Source organism: Herpailurus yagouaroundi, unplaced genomic scaffold, assembly GCF_014898765.1.
Source record: "Herpailurus yagouaroundi ecotype Mexico unplaced genomic scaffold, PumYag 67493, whole genome shotgun sequence".
NCBI classification, from domain to species: domain Eukaryota; kingdom Metazoa; phylum Chordata; class Mammalia; order Carnivora; family Felidae; genus Herpailurus; species Herpailurus yagouaroundi.
The window spans coordinates 1,988,065-2,011,831 of NW_024420301.1; the positions used below are offsets into that span (position 1 = coordinate 1,988,065).

Genomic DNA, 23,767 nt, shown 5'->3' on the forward strand with positions numbered 1-23,767 from the left:
TCTCGTCTGCGCTTGGCTCCGGCGACTCCGTTCTGCTAATCCTCTGGCGGTTTTCTGGGTTATTTAGGCAGGTGTAGGTGGAATCTAAGTGATCAGCAGGACGCGCGGTGAGCCCAGCGTCCTCCTACGCCGCCATCTTCCCTCTCCTCGAAGAGACACTCTTTTTACCATTGGATATTCTTGTCTCCTTTGTCAAAGTTTAATTGACCATATAGTCGTGGGTTCATCTCTGGGTTTTCTATTCTGTTCTATTGATCTATGTGTCTGTTTTTGTGCAAGTACCATAACATCTTGATCACTAACAGCTTTGTAATATAAACTTGAAGTCCGGGATTGTGATGCCTTCAGGTTTGCTTTTCCTTTTCAAGATTGCTTTGGCTATTTGAGGTCTTTTGTGGTCATTCAAATTTTAGGAGTGTTTGTTCTAGTTCTGTGAAAAATGCTGTAGCTATTTTGATAGGGATTGCATCAAATGTGTAGTTTGCGTTTGGTACTGTGAACATTTTAACAATATTTGTTCTTCTAATCTGGAGTATGAAATGTCTTTCTATTTTTTGCATCATCTTTAATTTCTTTCATCCATGTTTTATGGTCATAGGTTCATGAGTTTTCAGAGCATAGGTTTTTTCACCTCTTTGATCAAGTTTATTCTTAGATATTTTATTATTTTTGGTGCAATTGTAAATGGGATTATTTCCTAATTTCTCTTTCTGCTGCTTCATTATTAGTATATAGAGATGCAATTGATTTCTGTACATTGATTTTATATCCTGTGACCTTACTGAATTCATTTATCAGCTTTAGGAACACTTTGGTGGCGTTTTGGGGGTTTTCTATATATAGAAGAAGAGATTTACTTTTTCCTTACTGATTTGGATGCCTTTCATTTCTTTGTGTTGTCTGATTACTGTGGCTAGGACTTCCAGTACTATGTTGAATAAAAGTGGTGAGAATGAAAATCCTTGTTTTGTTCCTGACCTTAGAAAAAAGCTTTTAGTTTCCCCCCATTGAATATGATGTTGGCTGTAGGTTTTTCATAGAGGGCCTTTATTATGTTGAGGTATGTTCCCTCTAAACCTACTTTGTTGAGGTGTTTTTTTTTTTAAATCATGAATGGATGTTGTACTTTGTGAAATACATTTTATGCATCTATTGAAATATGATATGGCTTTTAACATTTCTCTTATTTATGTGATATATCACGTTTATTGATTTGCAAATACTGAACCACACTTGCATCCCAGGAATAAATCCCACTTGGTCGTAGTGAATGTTTATTTTTTTAATGTATTGTTGGATTTGGTTTGCTAATTTTTTTTGAGGGTTTTTGCACCCATGTTCATCAGAGAAATTGGTCTGTAATTCTCTTTGTTGTCTATTTATCTGGTTTTGTTATCAGGATCATGCTGGCCTCATAGAATGAATTTGGAAGTTTTCCTTCTATTTTTTAGAAAAGTTTGAGAAGAGTAGATATTAACTCCTTTTTAAATGTTTGGTAGAATTTGCCTGTGAAGCCATCTGATCCTGTACTTTTATTTTTTTGGTAGTTTTTTTTTTTTTTATTAGCAATTCAGTTTAACTACTAGTAAACAGTCTGTTTAGATTTTCAATTTATTCATTATTCAGTGTTGGAAGATTGTGTTTCTAGGAATTAATATTTTTCATATAGGTTGTGCAACTTATCAACATATAATTTTTCATAGTATTCATTTGCAATTCTTTGTATTTTTGGGGTTTGGGTTGTTATTTCTCGTCCTTCATTTCTAATTTTGTTTATTTGAGTTCTTTCTTTATTAGTCTAGATAGAAGTTTATCCAATATTTTCATCTTTTCAAAGAACCAACTCTTGGTTTCATTGTTCTATTGTTTTATTTATTTATTTTAAACATTATTTATGTTTAAATTATGTTTATTTTAAACATTAAACATTGTCTATTGTTTTATTTATTTATTTTCATTGTTCTATTGTTTTATTTATTTGTTTCTCTGTAATTTATTTATGCTCTAATCTTTATTATTTCATTCTTTCTGCTGTTTTGGGGCTTTGTTTGTTCTTTTTCTAGCTCCTTTAGGTGTAGGGTTAAGTTGTTTATTTGAGATTTTTCTTGCTTCTTGAGGTAAGCCTGTATTGCTATAAACTTCCTTCTTTTTAAAAAAAAAATTTTTAACGTTTATTTATTTTTGAGACAGAGAGAGACAGAGCATGAATGGGGGAGGGTCAGAGAGAGAGGGAGACACAGAATCCGAAGCAGGTTCCAGGCTCTGAGCCATCAGCCCAGAGCCCGACGTGGGGCTCGAACTCACAGAATGTGAGATCGTGACCTGAGTTGAAGTTGGACGCTTAACCGACTGAGCCACCCAGGCGCCCCTGAACTTCCTTCTTACAACCATTTCTCTTCACCCCAAAGATTTTGGACCATTGCGTTTTCATTTTCTTTTGTCTCCAAGTATTTTTTTATTTCCTCTTTGATTTCTTGGTTGACTCATTCATACTTTAGTAGCATGTTTTTTAAATTTCGTGTATTTGTGCTCTTTCCACATTTTTTCTTGTGATTGACTTCTAGTTTCATTGCCTTTTAATCAGAAAGATGCATGGTATAACTGATCATTTTGAAATTGTTACGACCTGGTTTATGACTTAATATGTGATCTATTACTGACTGTTCGTATGCACTTGAAAACAATGTGCATTCTCCTGTTTTAGAATGGAATGTTCTGAATGTATCTATTAAATCCATATGAACCAGTGTGTCATTAAAAGCCACTGTTTCTTTGTTGATTTTCTGCTTAGATTATCTGTCCATTGATGAAAGTGGGGTGTTAAAGTCTCCTACAATTATTATATTACTATGCATTAGTTACTTTTTATTTCTTGTTAACTGGTTTATATATTTGGGTGCTCCTGTCTTCAATGCATAAATATATACAATTGTTATGCCTTGTTGGATTATTCCCTTAAATGACTATATAATGTCTGTCATTGTCTCTTGTTACAGTGATTTGGTCTGATATAAGAATGCTACGCTGGCTTTCTTTTCACATATGTTTACATGATAAATGTTTCTTTATCCCTTCATTTTCAATATGCATGTGACTTTAGGTGTGAAGTGAGTCTCTTATAGGCAGCATATAGATGAGTCTTGTTTTTTAATAAATTCTGTTACCCTATGTCTTTTTATTTAAGCATTTAGTCCATTTACATTCAAAGTAATTATTGATAGGTATGTATTTATTGCCATTTTGTTATTTGTTTTGTGTTTGTTTTGTGGATCTTCTCTGTTACTTTCTATCCTTCCTCTCTTCTCTCAGCATAAGTTCACTTTCTTTAGTGATATACTTGGATTCCTTTCTCTTTAGTTTTTATGTATCTGTGACTGGTTTTTGGTTTGTTGTTATGATTAGGTTTGTATATAACATCTTTATACAGCTTTCTATATTATGTTGATGATTGCTTAAGTTTGAACCCATTCTTACTCCTCTCACCATGTTTTAAGTATATGGTATCATACATTATATTTTTTTATTTTGTGAGTCCCTTGACTGATTTTTACAGATCTACTTATTTTTACTGCTTCGGTGTTTCCTACTTTTCTTACTCTTACTTATGATCTTTCCACTCCACTCAAAGAGTCCCCTTTAACATTTCTTGCAGGGATAGTTTAGTGGTCATGAACTCCTTTAACTTTTGTTTGTCTCAGAAATTCTTTATCTCTCCTTGTATTCCAAATGCCAGCCTTCCCAGTTAGAGTATTCTTGACTGCAAAGTTTTCCCTTTCAGCACTTAGAATAAATCATGACAGGGGCGCCTGGGTGGCGCAGTCGGTTAAGCGTCCGACTTCAGCCAGGTCACGATCTCGCGGTCCGTGAGTTCGAGCCCCGCGTCGGGCTCTGGGCTGATGGCTCGGAGCCTGGAGCCTGTTTCCGATTCTGTGTCTCCCTCTCTCTCTGCGCCTCCCCCGTTCATGCTCTGTCTCTCTCTGTCCCAAAAATAAAATAAAAAACGTTGAAAAAAAAAAAGAATATATCATGACACTCCCCTCTGGCCTGCGTAGTTTCTGCTGAACAACCCTCTGATAGCCTTATGGGGTTTCCCTCTAATGCAACTGTTTTCTCTTCTCTTACTGCCTTTAAAATTCTTTATCACTGATTTTTGCCATTTTAGCTACTATGTGTCTTGGTTTGGAATTCCTTGGGTTGATTTTGTTGAGGAATTAATCTCTGTGGCTCCTGGATCTGAATTTCTGTTTCCATCCACAAATTCAAGAAATTTTCAGCTATATATCTTCAAATAAATTTCTTCCTCTTTTTCTCTCTTCTCTGGTATTCCCTGTAATGTGAGTGTTATTATGCTTGATGGAGTCACTGAGTTCCCTAAGTCTATTCTCATTTTGTGTCATTTTTTTCCTCTAACCTGGTCAACTTCATTACTTTCCATTACTCTTTCCTCCAGGTCACTGATTCATTCTTCTGCTGCTTCTAGCCTACTATTTATTCCATGTGTTGTGTTTTTAATTTCAATTACTGTGTTCTTCATCTCTGATTGGTTCTCTTTTATCACTTTTTTAAGTGTCTCGCTGAAGTCCTCCATTGTTTTCTCAAATCCAGTGAGTATCTTTGTGATCATTACTTTAAATTTTCTATCAGACATATTTCTTATCTCCATTTTGCTTAGTGATTTGCTTATGATTTTGTCTTATTCACTCATTTTGGAAATATTCTTCTGTTTTCTCATTTTGTCTAACTCTCTGTGTCTGTTTCTGTGTGTTAGGAAAGTCAATTCTGTCTTTTGCCCTCGAAAACAGTGGACAAAACATATGTTTTTAACAAGATGGTACTGGTCCTCTTCCACAGGGGATATGCAGCTGCTGTGGAGACTGGGGTAGTTAGGGCTGCTTTGCAAAGCACACTTGGGCAGGACATGCAGTTTTAACAAGGTGCATTCATCCTCTGCAGGAGATGACTGGCTGCTGCTGCCACCGAGACCAAGGCCCCACATAGCTCACAATGAGAAATGATCTGGTGGCAAAGTTTGCACCAGTCTTCTGGGGGAAGGTACCCACAGTGCTGGGACTGAGTTAGCCCTGGTTGGAGGAGGCTGGGCACAGTGTAAACAAATTAGGTAGTGAAAGCCAGGGTTGTGCTGGTTATAGCAGGTGTCTGTGTGTTATGCTGCTGGGTGGAGGAGGGAAATGGCCTCCTTTGTTCCTGAAGAAGACTCTCAGGGAATTCTGAGATTAGTAAATAATTCCTCCTACCAAAGCCCAGGTGTTTTTTAAACTGCTGCCTCTATGCTGTATCTCTGTGGAGTATTTGTTGTGCTGTCTCTTTAAGGCAGGAACTCAGTTTCCTATTGCCCTCCAGGCTCTCCAAAAGCTGAGCCCACTGATTTTTAAAGTTCTAGGCTTTAAATCTCACTAGTTATAAGAACTCAGGAAATTTGGCCCCTCTGTTTTTCAAAGCCAAATACTATGGGGTTTATCTTCCCCATGCAGGCTCCACAGTGTGATAATCTGTTTCTGTCCCCTCTCTTCACCCACAGCTCTATCCTCCCAGAGACCAGACCCATAGGGTTTTTCTCCCCCACTTCTTTTCCTACCCTCTTCTATGGGGCCTCCTATTTCTTTACATTTGGTAGTGGAGTTTGTTCTGCCAGTCTTCAGGTCATTTTTGGATTATTTACACTAATGTGAGTGTTATTTATGGTTATATCCATGGGCCCAGATGAGCTTATGGTCCTCCCACTTCACTGTCTTCCGCAGAGGTCCTCTTGTTTGTTTTAGCAATAAACTTGATTAAATTCAGCCCACAAGGTTTGATTTGATCTCCATGAGTGGTGATACCCATCTCATTCAGTTTTCAAAGACTTTGCTACATTGCATTTGTTTTATCTCACATGTGTATCACATAGCTAATATATGATAGTCTAAGACTTGAGCCATGGTTTACATATTAGTTCATAGTTCAATTATCAAAGTCTTTGCTGTGTTGCTTTCAGTCTCTCCTATACCTGTGCTACTCAGAATTAGTCTGATGTTGAGGTGGTAGTTTAAATCATAGTGTACTCAAAGCCTTTGGTATGCTGCCTTGTTCCTTTCCTAGGCATGTGCTCAAGGGTGAGCCTATGATTGTTTTTTTTTTTTGGTGGGAGGTTCATATACTAAATTAGTGGATCTTTTTCTTTAACAATCTATACTTTTGGATCTCCCTAACTCTCCGGACTGCAGTGGCCCTTTCCTCTTGATTCTCTGGCAACATAGGCTTTTTAAATCAGGGTTTTGGCTGCTTGTGACAGTTCCCCACCTTGCAACTTTGCCTTTGAGACAGAACTGCAAGAGAAAAGAACAACCCAGAAAACTTAATTCCCTATAGGCTGCTTCTCCAAGTTTTGACTCCCCTTTAAAATCTACCTTTTTTTCTTTTGTCTTTCTTTCTTTCTTTCTTTCTTTCTTTCTTTCTTTCTTTCAGTTTTCACAGTCCTTGGTAATTGCTTTTATATTTTCTTTTTTTTTAATTTTTTAATGTTTATTTATTTGTGTGAGAGAGACAGAGTGTGAGTGGGGGAGGGGCAGAGAGAGAGGGAGACACAGAATCCGAAGCAGGCTTCAGGCTCTGAGCTGTCAGCACAGAGCCTGACGCGGGGCTCGAACTCACAAACTGTGAGATCACGACCTGAGCTGAAGTCAGACGCTTAAGTGACTGAGCCACCCAGGCGCCCAATGCTTTTGTATTTTCACCCAGAGATTTATTTATAATTACAGGAAGAGAAAGGCTGTAATACACTTGTTCCACAAGGCCAGAAGCTAGTTTAGTTTAGTTTTAATTTTAGTGTTTTTTTTTACCTTATTTTTCTTGCTGTATAGTGGTTCTATGGTTTGCTTCTACTCTGATCACTGCAAAATGGAGTTACAATAATATTTTGAAGTTTCTTCTTTATTGTGATATTGCTGATCCATTCCTACTACAACAAACCACTTGGCTCAATTCCTAATCTCAAGACTATGTATTTGTACATCATGTCATCCCCACCCACCCTCTAACCCAAGCCTGCAGCCTCAATCAGAGCCTACACTAAACATCAGTTCAGCTTTGCTTTTTCTAGCCTCTTTATAAGGAGAGCTCCAGATCTGACCCACAAGTATTCAACCTGCTTTCGGTCACCTCTTTTGTACAGAAAAAAAATATTTTAGCTTTTTAAATTATTATTTTTTTTACTATTATTATGTTTTACTATATTAGTTTTTAAATTTTATGACTGTCTCAATTTTCTCCTTGTTTTAAATACAAGTATATTTAATATACAGTCTTATATTGCTTTTAGTTTTACAGAATGATTCAACAATTCTATACATTACTCAGTGCTCATTATAAATATACTCTTAACCCTCTTCACCTATTTTGCCCATTCTCCCACAGAAACCACCAGTATGTTTCTCTATATTTAAGAGGCTTTTCTTTGTTTGTCTCTTTTATTTATTTGTTTGTTTCTCAAATTATACACATCATATGATATAATATGGTATTTGTCTTTCTCTGACTTATTTCACTTAGCATTATACCCTCTAAATCCATCTACGTTGTTGCAAATGGAAAATTTTATTATTTTTTATGGCTGAGTAATATTCCACTGTGTGTGTGTGTGTGTGTGTGTGTGTGTGTGTGTGTGTACATACCACAACTTGTTTGTTCATTTATCTATAGATGGACAATTTCATTGCTTCCATATCTTGGCTATTATAAATGGTGCTGCAGTGAACTTGGGGTACATATATCTTTTTGATTTAGTGCTTTTGCTTTCTTTGGATAAATACCTAGTAGTGGAATTACTGGATTGTATGGTAATTCTATTCTTAAGTTTTTGAAGAATCTCCATACTATTTTTTTTATTTTTTTTCAATATATGAAATTTATTGTCAAATTGGTTTCCATACAACACCCAGTGCTCATCCCAAAAGGTGCCCTCTTCAATGTCCATCACCCACCCCCCATCAACCCTCAGTTTGTTCTCAGTTTTTAAGAGTCTCTTATGCTTTGGCTCTCTCCCACTCTAACCTCTTTTTTTTTTTCCTTCCCCTCCCCCATGGGTTTCTGTTAAGTTTCTCAGGATCCACATAAGAGTGAAAACATATGGTATCTGTCTTTCTCTGTATGGCTTATTTCACTTAGCATCACACTCTCCAGTTCCATCCACGTTGCTACAAAGGGCCATATTTCGTTCTTTCTCATTGCCCTGTAGTACTCCACTGTGTATATAAACCACAATTCTTTATCCATTCATCAGTTGATGGACATTTAGGCTCTTTCCATAATTTGGCTATTGTTGAGAGTGCTGCTATGAACATTGGGGTACAAGTGCCCCTATGCATCAGCACTCCTGTATTCCTTGGGTAAATTCCTAGCAGTACTATTTCTGGGTCATAGGGTAGGTCTATTTTTAATTTTCTGAGGAACCTCCACACTGTTTTCCAGAGTGGCTGCACCAATTTGCATTCCCACCAACAGTGCAAGAGGGTTCCCATTTCTCCACATCCTCTCCAGCATCTATAGTCCATACTATTTTTTATAGTGGCTTTCACCAGTTTGCATTCCCACCAATAGTACACAATGGTTCCCCTTTCTCCACATCCTTGCCAACACTTGTTGTTTCTTGTGTTGTTGATTTTAGCCATCCTGTCATGAAGTAATAACTCATTGTGGTTTTAAGTTGCATTTACCTGATGATGAGTGATGTTGAGTACTCTGTACAAGCACTGTTGGCCATTTGTGTGTCTTCTTTAGAGAAGTGTCTCTTCGGGTCCTCTGACCATTTTAAATTGTATTATTTGTTTTTTGGGTGTTGAGTTGTGTAAGTTCTTTATATATATTTTTTGTATTTATGCCTTATCAGATACAGCATTTACAAATTATCTTATTTCATTCAGTAGGTTGCCTTTTTTGTTTCCTTCACTGTGCAAAAGTTTGTTTGTTTGTTTGTTTTGGTGTAGTCCCCATAGTTTAAGTTTTCTTTCTTTCTTTCTTTCTTTCTTTCTTTCTTTCTTTTTCTTTCTTTATTCCTTTCAACATTTCTTTAAGGAAAAAAGTGTGTGTGCCTCTCGTAGCCTCTTCTAATCTATTATGGTCTTGGAAAACATAATATATTTTACATTGGAATCATAAAAAAAAATCAAGTATTTTTTATGGGGTGCCTGGGTGGCTCAGTCGGTTAAGCATCCGATTTTGGCTTAGATCATGATCTCACAGTTTGTGAGTTTGAGCCCTGCATTGGGATCTTTATTGACGGCTCAGAGCCTAGAGCTTGCTTCAGATTCTGTGTCTCCCTCTCTCTCTGCCCCTCCCCAGCTGTTGCTCTGTCTGTCTGTCTGTCTCTCTCAAAAGTAAATAATAAACATTAAAAAAAGTTTTAAAAAATTCAACTATTTTTTTTACAGATAATAAAACTAAGGTATAGTTCTAGACAAAGTAATTAGGCAAGAAACAAAAATAAAAGATATCCAAATTAGAAAGGAAGAATTAAAACCATCATTATTTACATATGACATGAATTATTTACAAATGACATGATACTATATATAGAAAACCCTAAAGACTTCATCCACCAAAAAACTGTTAACTAATAAATGAATTCAGTAAAGTTGCAGATGACAAAATCAATATACATAAATACATAAATCTGTTGTGTTTCTGTGCACTAATGACAAACTACCAGAAAAAGAAAATTAAGAAAAAATATCATTTACAGTTGCATCAAAAATAATCAGATACCTAGTAATACATTTAACCAAGGAAATGAATGACTTGTACACTAAAAACTATAAGACACTGATGAAAGATATTGAAGATGACACAAATAATTGGAAAGATATTCTGTGTCCATGGATTAGAAGAATGTCCATATTACCCAAAGCAACCTACAGATTCAGTGCAATCCCTATTAAAATACGAAAAGCATTTCTCACAGAACTATTAGAAAAAATCCTAAAATTTGTGTGGAATCACCAAAGACCCCAAACAGGCAAATCAATCTTGAGAATGAACAAAGCTGGAGGTAGCATGCTTCCAGATTTCCAACTACACTACAAAGCTATAACAATCCAAACAGTATGATATTGGCATAAAAGCAGACATCTAGATTAATGCAATAGCATAGGAGAGCCTGGGAATAAACCTATACCTATATTGTCAATTAGTTTACAACAAAGGAACCAACATATACATTGGAAAAAAGTAGTCTCTTCAATCAGTGATGCTAGGAAAACTGGATAGCCATATGCAAAAGAATAAAATTTGACCACTGTTTTACACCATACACAAAAAGCAATTCAAAATGGATTAAAGACTTGAGTGTAAGACCTTAAGCCATAAAACTCCTAGAAGAAAACATAGATGGTAAGCTCCTTGACATTAGTTTTGGCATTGAATCTTTGGATCTGATGCTAAAAGCAACAGCAACAAAAAGCAAAAATAGAGTAGTGGGACTACATCAAACTAAAAAGCTTCTGCAAAGCAAAGGAAATCAACAAAATGAAAAGACCACCCACTGAATGGGAGAAAATAATTGCAAATTATATATGTGTAAGGGGTTAATATCCAAAGTATATAAAGAATTCAAATCTATAGCAAAAGAAACAAACAATTAAAAAATGGGCAGAGGATCTTAATAGACACTTTGCAAAGAAGACATACAAATGGCTAACAGGCACATAAAAAAAATTTCAACGATATTAATTACCAGGGAAATACAAATTAAAGTTACCATGAAATATCGCCTCACACCTGTTTGAATGCCTATTATTAAAAAGACAAAAATTCCTTATACACTGTTAGTAGAAATTAAAACTGGCACAGCCACTATGGAAAACATTATGAAAGTTCCTCAAAAGGTTAAAAATAGATCTACCATATTATCCAGCTATTCTACTTCTGGATACTTATCTGATGAAAATTTAAATACTAATTCAGAAAGATACATGCACCCCTATGTTCACTGCAGTATTATTTAGATATAGAAACAACCTAAGTGTTGATAAATGAATGGATAGAAAAGATGTAGCATGCATATATATATATGTATATATATATATATATATGTGTGTGTATATATATATATATATGTATATATATATATACACACACACATACACATACATCCACACACACATAATGAAATACTACTCAGCCATAAAAATTGACATTGGCCATTTTTTTTCAACGTTTATTTATTTTATTTTTGGGACAGAGAGAGACAGAGCATGAATGGGGGAGGGGCAGAGAGAGAGGGAGACACAGAATCGGAAACAGGCTCCAGGTTCTGAGCCATCAGCCCAGAGCCCGACGCGGGGCTCGAACTCATGGACCGCGAGATCGTGACCTGGCTGAAGTCGGACACTTAACCGACTGCGCCACCCAGGCGCCCCGACATTGGCCATTTGTGACAACGTGCATGGACCTTGAAGGTATTATGCAAAGTAAAATAAGTCAGAGAAAGACAAATACCATATTATTTCACTTATATGTAGAATCGAAAATAAATGAATAAACAAAAAATACTCATAGACAGGGAGAATAGATTAGTGATTATCAGAGGTCAAAGGAATTATGGAGTAGGAGAAAAGAGTGAAGGGGGTCAATTGTATGGTGATGGATGGTAACTAGACTTATTGTGATGATCACCTTGTAAGGTACACAAATATCAAATTACTATGTTGTATACCTGAAAGTAATATAATGTTACATATAAATTTTATCTCAGTTAAAAAATATATTTGCTGTACATTCCAGGTACCCCACACTAGGTGGACTAGCATAAATATGGGGCTAGCCTTCAAACCTACCAAATGTTAAAAGTTATGAATCTTGCCCAAACAGCCTGCAAAAGAGGGTGTGAGTCAATTGTAGAGATTAGAGCTGACAGAGACTCTTGTAATTTCTGCTCCCCTAAATCACCTGTTTTTTATTCCCCTGGAGAGCTTATCTGTAATCAGTGCTAATGGGGGATGGGGTCACTGAGGACTTCCAGTATCTAGGTCCCCAAGGGTTGTCAAAGACAAATGGAAAGGCTATTAACATAAGAAGAGAACACTCCAGCTCTCAGATCTGTGAAAGCCTGTCCCTAAGTCATGGTAGCCCACTCCCTAAGTTCATGTAGCTAGCTAACCATGATAGCTAGTCACATGGGAGCTCATTTCTACCAGTCCGGTGTCTCTCAAGATGAAAAGTGTGTACAACAATAAGCGCTTGTTCTCTAAAATTCTCAGTTATCTGGAAGCAAGAAAATAGAAAAATTAGGGATTTTTTTCTCCTAGCAAAAGTTCCTGTCCTCAAAGCCTCACTATTCTTAGGAAGACTTTCATTAGAAAGGACTTTTGTACATTATAGCCTATAATTAGATAAGGGGGTAGAGTTGGCTTTTGTTCATAGCATTCATCTCATGAGCTTGTCTCTAAATGGAATTGTGACAAACTTCCACCATAAAACATTTCAGTGTCAGAAAAAAAAAAAATCAGACCTAAGCCAGAGGAAAGTGAATGAAGTATAGGGAGGATGATTAAAACCATGTCAAAGGGAGGGGAGACATAGTCAAAGGAAGTCAGGATATTTAGTCTAGAAAGGAACAAGAAAAGCAAATTTAGGGGTACCGTGATCACATTCTTTCAACTTCTGATCTCAAATTTCAATCTCAAAGGATTAAGAAGCAAATTTTTTTTGGGTGAGTCCAAAGGGCGGTGCTAAAACCAATGTTTATTGTGTGCTAGGGTGGAGCAACTAGAGTTGAGGAACGTACTCTGGTTTTTGCTCAAAGGAGAAAATTCACAATTTCTTGTGAATCTATTTGAAGTCAAACTAGAAAATACAATTTGTTATGAACAACATATTCAATATAAAGACAGTGCTCACTTGCTGACTGGCTTCTATTTACTCTTTCAGATCAAAACAAGCAGAAATGACATAAGAACTGGTTGATAAGTTCCCCACTAGTGGGAGTACCACTGAGGGCTAAGGTCATGTATATTAATGTAAAGACAGGAGCTTTCAAGCACTTCCAATATCACAGTAAATTTGCAAAAGGAAAGAATTCTGTTCATGTTTGGTTTCAAAGGATAACATTGGAAGGAAATTGGATACCCAAAGCAAATAAAGAAAGCACCAAGGAGCATCTGAAAACAATTGTTAAATAAAGTGGGAGTGGGGAGGCCTTCTTATCTCTTCATTAATTCATGTCTCACATTTGTCTCTACCAGGAAGACTATGAAAAGGAGCTAGATTATGAATTGTAGCCCTTATCAGTTCTAGTCTAATTCACTCATCTTTTCATTAAGTTAAATGAAAGAAGAGCAAACTTCTAACCATTCTTTCACACAGAGAATCTGGAGTAGTGAGTGAACACTCCCTTCTATGTCTGGGACCCAGGACCTTAGACTTCTGGGCAACTTTTGTCTATTCTCTTTGTCTTTTTCCCATTTAATCCTTTCTTGCTTTTTCTTTCAATCTTCTTCTAATTATCTCTCTCTCTTCTTTCTTTCCTCCCCCCTTCTTTACACTTCCTCCCCTTTATTTTGTACCACTTCCCTTAATTCTCTTATCCTCCAGATTCTTTCCAAATGGCACAGATATAGAGGAAGAAGGGATTTGGCATCCTGTGTGCTAAACCAGACTTCCCAACTCCCTTTCCCTGCAGCAAAGCCAGGGAAATTTCTGAAGCTTGGGTGAGCCCTAATTCATTGGGAAAGCAGCATCTCCCCACTGTTTCCCTTTTAGCAATCAAGGGGTGCCTTTTAAGTGAAAGTGAATAGTTAAAAGAGAGCAGGAGCACCACATTTGCATAAAATCTCCTACATTCCTCAGGCAGCTTATTTCTTGCTACCATTGGGCATCTTTAGTCAGACATTTTTTTGCTTGGATTTACAGTCATAGTTCCTAGTTAAAACAAAAAGGAAATTTGGAATTTAGATTGTCCCATACCCTCATTGCACAAGAGAGCAGCTAAAATGACAACAGTCTTGTTTAAAGCATTCAGCAAGTCAGGGGCAGAGATCCAGAACCCAAGACTCTTTGTTATAGCCCTTTCCCTTTCCACCTATAGTGACTCCACTGTCCCCTTGGTGGTCTCTTGCAATTTAACTTTACCACCAGTATCTTTCTCCTTTTTTTCCTGTAGTCTGAGTAACCAGTTTTTAGTCTGCATAACTATCTTACCGTTTTATAATTATATTAGTTTAGAAAGTTCTGTATCTAACTATGTTCTACCTAGATAGAATACTGGATTCAAATGTAATTGTGGTCTCTTCCATTAATTAGTTAAGTTTATTTTAGTACTTGAGGGTAGGACAATGATTCTGTAGCCAATAAACCTGGGAGTGTATCTGAAGGGACAAGTCTTCAGGAGGTGTGTTCTGGGTCCTGAAGTGTTGTCTCTTCTCCTTCAAGCATAGAAATGGCAATGAGTTAAGCCTGTGCTCCAAACTATTTAAAACACAGCTCTGGTTTCAAAAGCATGTTATTTGCTGATTAAGCTTGGGAGTAAGGTGTGTGTTTGGTGAATTGACTATAGTGCTGATTATTAAATGGTACTCATAGTTTCTTCTGAAAACATAATGTTTGTGGTTTTGCACAGTGACCTTGAATATACTCAGTTCATGAGTAGAGGAACAGTGTATTAAGCCAAAAGGATGGTTCTGAAAAGTAGCAAGTCAACAATATCTAAAGTATATCTGGGCCAGAACCCAGGACTGGATGAATATAGTGAATATGCTACAGATGAAGTAGGTAGATATGTTCCCTACCTGTCCATAAGAGAAAAGAATTAGTGTCATAGATTATAGTAGTCAGCCTCATTATATATTTATATATAAATATGTATATAAATATGTATATGTATATAAATATACATCAAGTCTTCTGTGGGCTTTATTGGTATTGGCTGGGCTACTGGTGTACTCTACTGGGGTTTGGTATGCTGATCTAAACTGGGATTATTTGAATTTAATATAATGATGGGGTCTTTGCTAGGCTGGCATAGGCTTCCCTGTGTTCTATTCGAGGAATTTTGGAGTGTGTGGGCTAGTCTGGGCTGCAATGGGGTAAGCAGGGCTGACTGAAGCAGGAAAAGAGAAGCCTAGTAATGAAATAACTTCACTTCTCTAGGTATCATTTTCCAACTTGGTAAATACGTGATGAGATTTATCCATCCATACTAAAAATGTTCAGTGAGTACCATGTGAATAACAGGGTCCTTTTCAATGTACTAAGAATACAGAGATAAGAAAACAGAGACACTGCCATACAGGAGCTTTTGGGTAAGGTGGGGGAGGCACACAAGTAAACAGACAATTACAGTAAAGAAAAATAAATGCAAAGACCATTTATCAGGTGATATCAGTCATTTTCAACTCAGTCATTTAACCCAACTAAAGTTCATTTCTCATTCATGCAAAGTCTGTTGTGGATCCAGGCAACTTTCCAGGGCAGTTGTCCTTCATGTGTTGGCTCATCACCAGACTGTTTCAATCTTATGGTAGCTCTAGAATAACATGTTTCCATGGTCTCACACTGGACATTAATTGTTCCAGCCAGAGAGTGACACATATAACTTCCCCCCACAACCAAAATCAGTCACGTGGCCTCTCCCTACATTAAGTGGGCAGGGGAGTGGGAAGGCAATCATTCCATGTTTATGGAAGTATTAGAGTTGGATATTAGAACATTGGTAACCTACCACAGGTATGGGTAATCCCAATGTGAAAGTCTGGCACATAATGTCAGTGATCTCTCAGGGCTCTTAAACTTTGGGGATTCTGTTGTTCTTTTTTTTTTTTTAATTAATGTTTATTTATTTTTGACAGAGAGACAGAGCATGAGTGGGAGAGGGGTGGAGAGAGAGGGACACACAGAATCTGAAACAGGTTCCAGGCTCCAAGGTATCAGCACAGAGCCCGACACGGGGCTCGAACTCACGGACTGTGAGATCATGACCTGAGCCGAAGTTGGACGCTCAACCAACTGGGCCACTCAGGCGCCCCGGGGATTCTGTTGTCATTTTTAGTGATATCTAAAGGGATAAACTTTTACCTGTACCTAACATGTTCTCTGAAGAAATATTACAGGCTTTCTTATCACTGTCAAGTATACTTTCTCAGAAGTAGCAAGTTAGCTGTCATTTGGAGTACTGTGTTGGACTCTCTCTGAGATGAGGGAACTGACATTCATGACACTCTGCTTTCCTACTTTCTCTGGCCTAGATGCAGTAACTGAAGTGAAGACTGACATCTATGTAACCAGTTTTGGCCCTGTGTCGGACACTGACATGGTAAGTATAGTTCCTGCAAAGGTAAAAGTGAAAGATGATACAAAAGATCAAAGAAAAGAAATTAGGGTTTGTAGCTATGTTCTAAGGAGTAGTCTTGTCTTATGTATTCCCTATGCTCACTATCCTGCATTTGGTCAAATTCATCTTTTCCCCTGCTCTCCCCACCTATTCACATATAAAGCATATCCCCTCATCATGAATACCCTTCCATTCTTTCCATAACACATCTATCAAAATTCAGCTTGTCTCACTAACCTCAATTAAATTTTCCTTGATGTCTCCCTTCACATTTTCTAGCACTACACACATATTAGTAGAGATAGGTCATGTGAGGAGAGCACTGCGGTGGGGACTCTCAGTCAAGCAGTCTGTAGTATCATCCAAGAAGTCTGCTCCTTGCAAACAGGCCCTATTCTCTGGGGACATGGACTGAACATGGTGATGCAAAATGTTTGGAGGAAGAGTCAAAACCACTTCTGAAAACTGATCCTTCTACAGATGTGAGCAGGGGAGAGCTTTAGAGCAGATTCAAGGAATAAGTCAGGGCATAGCAGAGCTAGTAAAGGGAGACTCATGAGCTCTCTCCAAGGACTTCTTCCATTATCCCTTGCTGCCAAAGCAAAGAATGTAGTTAGTGGAGAGTTGGGGCAGGAGACCCCATCAGGACCATCTGATCAATATCTACTAAGTGTCAGATATTTGATTGAATAATTATCATGTAAGGAAATAAATAAGCTATTATCTGCCCAGTATGCCTGGCAGTTATTAGATGCTCAATGAATTTTTGTTGAATGAGTGACTTTGTATGGCAAATAAAAATCTTAAAGTCAGAAAAAAATGTCCTAACAATATGAAATGCCCCCAAAATATAAAATGTCCAAAAATATGAAATGTCAATGTTTGCTACTTGGATTCTTTTCTATGTATCTTCCGTGGGACTACTACTTAAGCAGGAGACAATCTTCTTTAGGCCTGTTGGGTAGATACAAACAGTTGTACAAGGACATGATAGAGTTTGTCTTGATAGAATGATTGAGTAGATTTGAGTAGAGAAATAAAAATATACAGGTGTTGTTTTAGAATGATTTAGCAGTCTGTATACATTCTAGCAGTCTGTATAGGATGAACTATAAAGGGAAAAGACTGGAGGCTGAGGGTTGGTTTAGGTATATTGATTTTACCTGGCACTTCCTTCAGTTAGGCAAGGTCTACAAGTCAGTTGGAGAAGCGGGCTCATTTTCAGCAGAGGGAGTTATGAGTTGCTTGTGAGGCAAGGCCTGAACTTTATCTTTCAAGTGTGGAAAAAAGAGGATACAGAGAAATGGCAGGCTCCTTTTGTACTCCTTAAGGGCAAGTACCAAGTCTTCATGGCTTCCCTGGCACTTAATAGAGTACTTGACGCATAGGGAGAGTTCAGTAAGGGGCATGTTTGATGTATGAGGAGTGGAGGAGATGGGTCTCTCAAAGGGGCATCAGGAAAGCCTGTATGTCTAGATTGTTCCATCACAACCTATTGACTACTAATGCCCACAGCTTCAGATCCAAGCATGCATTAAAACTATTGTCAGTTGGTCATTCAACAAGTACTCCTTAGAAGGCCAACTCTGCATTAAGGAGTTCTAGGGACCCCTATATTCAGAGAACTTATAGGCCATTGGAGGTAACTAGATTCACCAGGGTATGAGCTCTCTCTTTGTATTTCTGGGAACTAGTGATGGATTAGGATTTTTACAAGAAAGTGACTGAAGCTACTCTTTGAACACATACACACTCTCACTCATGTGCCAGTATCCACAAATTCATTCAGACAAATGTACATGCACACAAGAAAATACATACAGAATAAAAATAGTCCAATCCTATCCCAGGTACTTCATGAACACATGTGTGTAAACAGATATCTAAATCCAGGGATACTACAGAAACACACATATGCAACAGCTACCCAAACCAGATACTCTCCCTGCTCCTACTGCACCCAAGCAGGTACACATGGGTATGCAGAGGCTGGAGACATTTTAAGCAATCCAGATTTTCTATCTCTTAAAGTTTAATATTCCACTTGCTTGTTTGTTTTTCTCCCTCATGATTAAACAGAAGCAACAGAACAGCTTTCTTGATAGGGAAGGCAGCAGAATTAGATCAAATACATTTCAGGTTATTTTTAGCTACACTTCCATCTTGTTACAAAGCAGAATGGATATGATCTGGCTGGGAAATACATTTATGGTGTTTTTAACAATTTCTTCTTCCTGTACTAATTGGTATACTGTGGCAATTGACCCTGGGTCAGGGATGACTTTGGATGAAGCATCACAGACTTGTCTGGCTTTAGTAACTAGCTGAAGCAATAACCCAGGCTCCCCTGAGACCACAGACTGCTTGGGTAAGTAGATGAAAGTTAGAGCTGGCTGGATTCTTGACTCACTTCCAGCCAAATGGAATTTTGGTCCAGAATACTTTCCTAAAGAAATAGAAACACATTTTTTTGTTCATAAAGAGGAAAAAATATGGTGCCACTTTGAGTATTGAAACAGCATCACCCATAACCCTTTGCAGCTATTGTTCTCCTTGCTCAAACACTGTTCCCCACAGACATAGATTCTGAGTTTTACAAAAAGCTCCATGAAAGGCCATATCTCTTTTGTTAATCTCAGTACCACCAATACCTAATCAGTGTTTGACACTTGGTAGACTCTCAACCATTTGTTAAATGCAAGAATAAATGAGATGAAACAAATTAAATTTGAGGGGGAAATTATGACTGTTTTCCTCCACTTGACTGAGCTTGTCAAGGTAGAGAACATATCAGGTACATTTCTGTATCTCTAGCATCTAGCATAGGACCTGATACAGGTCTTTTGTAAGTGTTTATTGAGATGATATGAAACATTAGTAGCAAGCCCTGCAAACAAAGAGTAAAAGTAGCTTTCTTCGGGAGACACTATCCAGTAGCAAGACTAGTGAGTCAATAATTGATGACTCTAAGCTTTGGGCTGCTAATTTTGGTGGCTTCTCCATGTATGAACTTAAGGAGCTATGACAATAGGGAATCAGGCAGAAATGAAAACAAACAGCAGTAGATGTTTCTAAGGGAAAACTCAGAGAAAGAAAACTTATTAAAGAGTACAGGATGTAAATTGAAAACTGATTACAGTGGGAATTTTACAGGCATCACAAATGAAAGGCTTTGTTAACATTTGTAACAAATAAAGGTTGATGGTTAAAAAAATACATGCTGTTTCTCAGCAGTAATACCAATCCTATACCCGTGGTCTCCCGGGAGAGAAAGAGAAAAAGGGATACAATCCCAACTTGAATTAACTAAGGCAATGTGCCCTTTCATGACTTTCTACTTTAGAAGAGTTTATACCATTTTCTCAATTGGTGTATGGGAAGATGGTGTAGTGGCAATGAGGGGAAGGCTGCAAAAGATTTAGTGAAAATACAGTTTAATTGCCACTTCTCTTTAAAATTGGGTATGTCCATTTCTTACCAGCGAGCAATGGCTCTTGGAAAGTATAAATTTTCCCTGGTCTCCCAAGATCCTTTGAATTAGAATGCAAAAAGAGTTGGATACTGGCTTAAAAATGGAATGCTATGCATATGGCCAGTGATTGGAAAACAAGTAGAAAGGTCACTATTGATATTTTCTAAGAGAGTAGATCTTAGGTGTTCTCAGCACACACACACACACACACACACACACACGTGACTATGTGAAGTGATGTGATAATTTGTGGTAATAACTTCACAATGTATACATTTATTAAACTATCACATTACACACTTTACAATCACATTGTACAACCTGAAGATGTACAATTTTTAGTTGACACTCATACCTCAATAAAGCTTGAAAAAAAAAAAAAAAGAACTATACCAGCTGAGAAAAACTCTGGAATCTCTCCTGGTCCAAATCACTTTCTGACAAAATTTCCATTATAACTCCCATCCTAAGGCTCCAGGTTTTGACATGTCATAGGTTCAGGGTCTTGAATTATGTATTTAATAAATATCTATCTGAATGTGCTGATAAAGATAGTGAGAAAATAAGGAGGACAAAGAGTAATAATGTTAGTAGAGTCAGAATGAGAACAACTAGGAAACAAAATGCCAGTTTTAAGTATTGTCAACTTCACTCTCTTCCCAGGAATACTTTCATTGTTTAGATACTTGCTAGGTAACAACTGCCAGCTGTCATTTGTCAACAGAGAAATTTCCTAGGGTATACAGTGGACAACAAGGTAATGATGCAAGTAGTAATATAGTAAAAGAACTAATCATATAGCCTGTTGAAAAAAATTAGAGGCTTGGGAAATAAGAATTCATAAAAGATATTATAATCATAATTCTTGATAACATAAGGCATATATTTTGGTCTGACAGCTGCTTTTGAAAATCATGCAAAGTTACCAGAGTATCCAAAGACCACACAGTAAAAAAAAAGGTTGTATTGATTAAAAAGAAAGTAGAGCAGGGACCTCTTTCCTGGTGGCAGTGGGCTTGAAATTACCTGTTTCCCCCATAGCACTGGAAAAAGTGGCTATGTTCACTTCAAGCCCTCACTTACTGGCGGTCTGAGGCACAGAATTAAGGGGAGACTCTGTCTGTTTTGAAAGCCTCTTGGGCTGTCCGTTTCCTCCTCTTCCATTGGATAACATATTCCCAGATGCAATATAGAAAGGAGTCCAAGTCTGTGGGGTTTTGCTTAGGAGTCCAAACCAATAATCTCCTGGGCTACTTTTATGTAAAATAAGCTAATCAGACTATCTCAAGACCTAAATGCAACTGAAAAGGGCAGGTGGATTATCATTCTTCAAAATTCAGAATGATAATAAGGCAAAGAGCAAAGGGAAGACCAGATGGCCAAAATAAGGGAGGAGTGACCTGTGAGGCAGTGACAATACCTTCACTGTAATGGTGTTGTCATCTACCTTGGGCTCAGACCCTGCTAAAGTTAAATCACCCTTGCAGGCCCTTTGTGGGAACCTGCTTTGATACACTGAACAGTGTTACAGAGTTGAAGACATTCAGGGTCTAACACCAAAGCAAAAATTCTTCCCCAAGAGGTACATGTCATCTCTGCCAAGTGTAGTACTTTTCTCAGGAGGCAGATTTGGGCTTATTATCTGGAATGTTTTCTTTAAATGCCTCACAAAACAATGAAATTTATTTGTCAATTTGGAGGCCATCATTCTTGAAGAGTATGCAAGGGTTCAATTTACAAGGAAGGAATTGATTGCATTTGTAGAATGGTCAGGTCAAAATTGATTGCTTTTGGCCAAAGGTCATGGGATACTTATGGAGCAAATAATCACTATGTGATTTTCCCCAATAGTACTGACTGTACAGAAAAATATATATTAAAAATTGGAGACCCATCACCTAGCTTTTTAAAAATCTTAAACATTTTAGCATATTTTTTCTTTTTGTTTAGTTTTTTTTTAATTTTATTTTTTATCTTTTAAAATTTACATCCAAATTAGTTAGCATATAGTGCAACAATGATTTTAGGAGTAGATTCACTAAGCATATTTTTTCTCATAATAAATCTTTAGAGATACAGATAAAGTTCCCTATGTACCTTATCCTGATCCCATTTCTCTCTCTCTCCCCCTCCTTAGAGATAATTACAATAATGAATTTTTTGGTCACTTCCAAACATACTCTAGACTTATACCTAGACTTATTATATAACATACAATAGCAAATATTACAATAAATAACATAATAGTGGTTTTCATACTATAAATATATTTCAAACTATAAAATGCAGCAGTTTGTATATTATTTTACAACTTATTTTTTCAAGCATGTATTGGATGGTTCCCAAGTCTTCTATTCTTTTTGATGCATTTAACTCTAATTCATTTATTGTAACTGTTATAGACTTTACAATGTATGCATATTTTTATTCATACATTTGTCCAATTATATTGCCACTGTGCATTTAGGCTCTTTCCAAATTTTTGCTATTAAAAACACCAATACAACAAACATTCTTATATGTGTCTTATTGAGAATATGTTTGAGTTTGTTTCTGTAGGGTATCAACTTATAGATAAAATTTTTTATTTGTAGGGGTTTTACATTTTTAACTTTTTTCAGATAGGGCCACATTACTCTCTTGATGGGTTTTACCAATTTATAAGTCCACTGATAGCATATGAAAGGTCCATTTCTCTGCACTTTTGTTAATACTTTCTGTTGTTACACATTTTTTGCCATTCTGTTAGGTATGAAATCATGTCTAATTGATGTTATTTGCACTTTACTGATTATCTTTGAGGGTAAGCATCCTTTGCCACCACCTCTATTACCACCACAGCAAAAGTAGAAACTCCATGCTGATCCTATTTCTTCATGTTGACACTTCTGAATTGAAGTGTTCTGTGTGTGTCCTGTGTGTGAATTGATGTGTGTGTGTGTGTGTGTGTGTGTGTGTGTGTGTGTGTGTGTGAGAGAGAGAGAGAGAGAGAGAGAGAGAGAGAGACAGAGAGAGAGAGAGAGAGAGAGAGAGAGAGAGAGAGAGAGGTGTTTCTTAGATCACTAGTCTAACTCCAAGAAACACTGGTAATTCATTTTGATTCCTAATTTAGGAAGACAGAACTCATAATATGAGAATTTCTGCAAGATTTTATAGAAAGGCCAAACAAATGATAGTGAACAGTAATAAATATGATGATAGATAGATAGATAGATAGATCTATTCTGCATTTTATTACTAGTTTTCTAAGGTATGTATGTGTGTGTTATAAATGTATTTCAAATCTTGCAACTTCTCTTTTGTCACCTATTAAGATGATTGCATGATTTTTCTCTTTAATCTCTTAATGCAGGTAGTTCCATTGATAAGATTTTCTAAATATTAGGTCATCTTTACATTTCTTGAAAGAATTAAACTTGATAATGATTTTTAAATACATCTATTGGTTTGTTTATTATTTTATTCATGATTCTTTGTATCTGTGTTCATAGGAGTTCCCAAATTAAACCACTTCTCCTTACCTTAACTGATAGTACTTTGGTTCAGGCCCCCATTGCCTCTAGCATACCCAGCTGCAAAAAGCCCCTAACTGATTCCCCTGCCTCTATTCTTGTCATACTATAATCTATTCTCTACAAGATGGTAGTGATGATATATATAAAACACACACACACACACACACACACACACACACACACACACACACACTACTTTAATGGAGCCTTATGTATCCATCACCCACTTCAAAAATTAACAGTTTTTGGCAAATCTTATTTCATCTGTATTCCTACCCCTCCCCACAACTGTTCCTCTATTTTGTCCCTTTTTCTTTATTAAACTTATCAGTTCTGGGGTTTCTATTCTATTCCATTGGTCTATGTGTCTGTTTTTGTGCCAATACCATGCTGTCTTGATGATGACAGCTTTGTAGTAGAGGCTAAAGTCTGGGATTGTGATGCCTCCTGCTTTGGTCTTCT

General features: G+C 37.0%; 1 protein-coding gene across 1 annotated transcript in view; it reads left to right on the top strand.

The window, feature by feature from the left end:
- Positions 1-23,767, top strand: part of GABRA3 (gamma-aminobutyric acid type A receptor subunit alpha3) — a 354,827-nt gene that overhangs the window by 219,951 nt on the left and 111,109 nt on the right. The window contains exon 4 of the mRNA XM_040467471.1: positions 16,233-16,300. Within this exon, the coding sequence (XP_040323405.1) occupies positions 16,233-16,300 (68 nt within the window). The remainder of the gene's footprint in view (positions 1-16,232; positions 16,301-23,767) is intronic.